At 45.0% G+C, this 665-nt stretch overlaps 1 protein-coding gene across 1 annotated transcript; it reads left to right on the forward strand.

Moving 5' to 3' along the window:
• Positions 1-254: 254 nt before the first annotated feature.
• Positions 255-449, forward strand: T265_11608 (hypothetical protein; the record flags this gene model as incomplete). Its single annotated transcript, XM_009178304.1, has 1 exon — positions 255-449. The coding sequence occupies one exon, from the start codon at positions 255-257 to the stop codon at positions 447-449; it is 195 nt and encodes a 64-aa protein (XP_009176568.1).
• Between the last annotated feature and the right edge of the window lie 216 nt (positions 450-665).

Genomic DNA, 665 nt, shown 5'->3' on the forward strand with positions numbered 1-665 from the left:
GCTCGTTGTGCATTGTCCCTACCTACAGAGGCCTTCCAACCAACTAGTTCGCGGTGGTGGGGCACTAAAGCCACAGCGGCCTCTGGATAGTCATAATTTTAGCCGCAACGTTTGGGATTTGGTAAACTTGGAACTGAAGTCAATTCCGTTTATCAAGTTTCCAAGATAAACTTTTCGGTGGAGAATGTGATGCTAAAATACTAGCATGCCCTTTCCAAGACGTAATATGAGAATTATCCTATTCGACCGCAATCATGCATTTGAGTCATAGATGTAAACAACTGCCCGTCTCAGTTTCTCGAGCATCGCGACGTCTACATCAGTGTTCTGAATGTTCATATTTGGGAAGATCCTCGCTGTCCCAGTCAATCATGTTACACATACCACCAGAAAGTAGATCTTCCCCTGCGTCCGAGGAACAGACGCTCATGATCGAGAGTCGAGCCTAGTCTGCGTGATATTGCTTCTCATCTGATGAGGCGATTGCTCTCACATCGTACAAACCAACCGGCTTGAATCATTCAACTCAATGATTCAGGCGTTTAAACCTTTCCAAACATCCTGCAATATGACTTATGATTGGCAGCTCATAACTTCGTAGCACTGAGGTTTATTTCTGAGGTCCGCCACGTTCAAACACACACTTCTTCCAAAATCCTGAATTG

This window comes from Opisthorchis viverrini (genome assembly GCF_000715545.1).
Source record: "Opisthorchis viverrini unplaced genomic scaffold opera_v5_531, whole genome shotgun sequence".
Taxonomy (NCBI): domain Eukaryota; kingdom Metazoa; phylum Platyhelminthes; class Trematoda; order Opisthorchiida; family Opisthorchiidae; genus Opisthorchis; species Opisthorchis viverrini.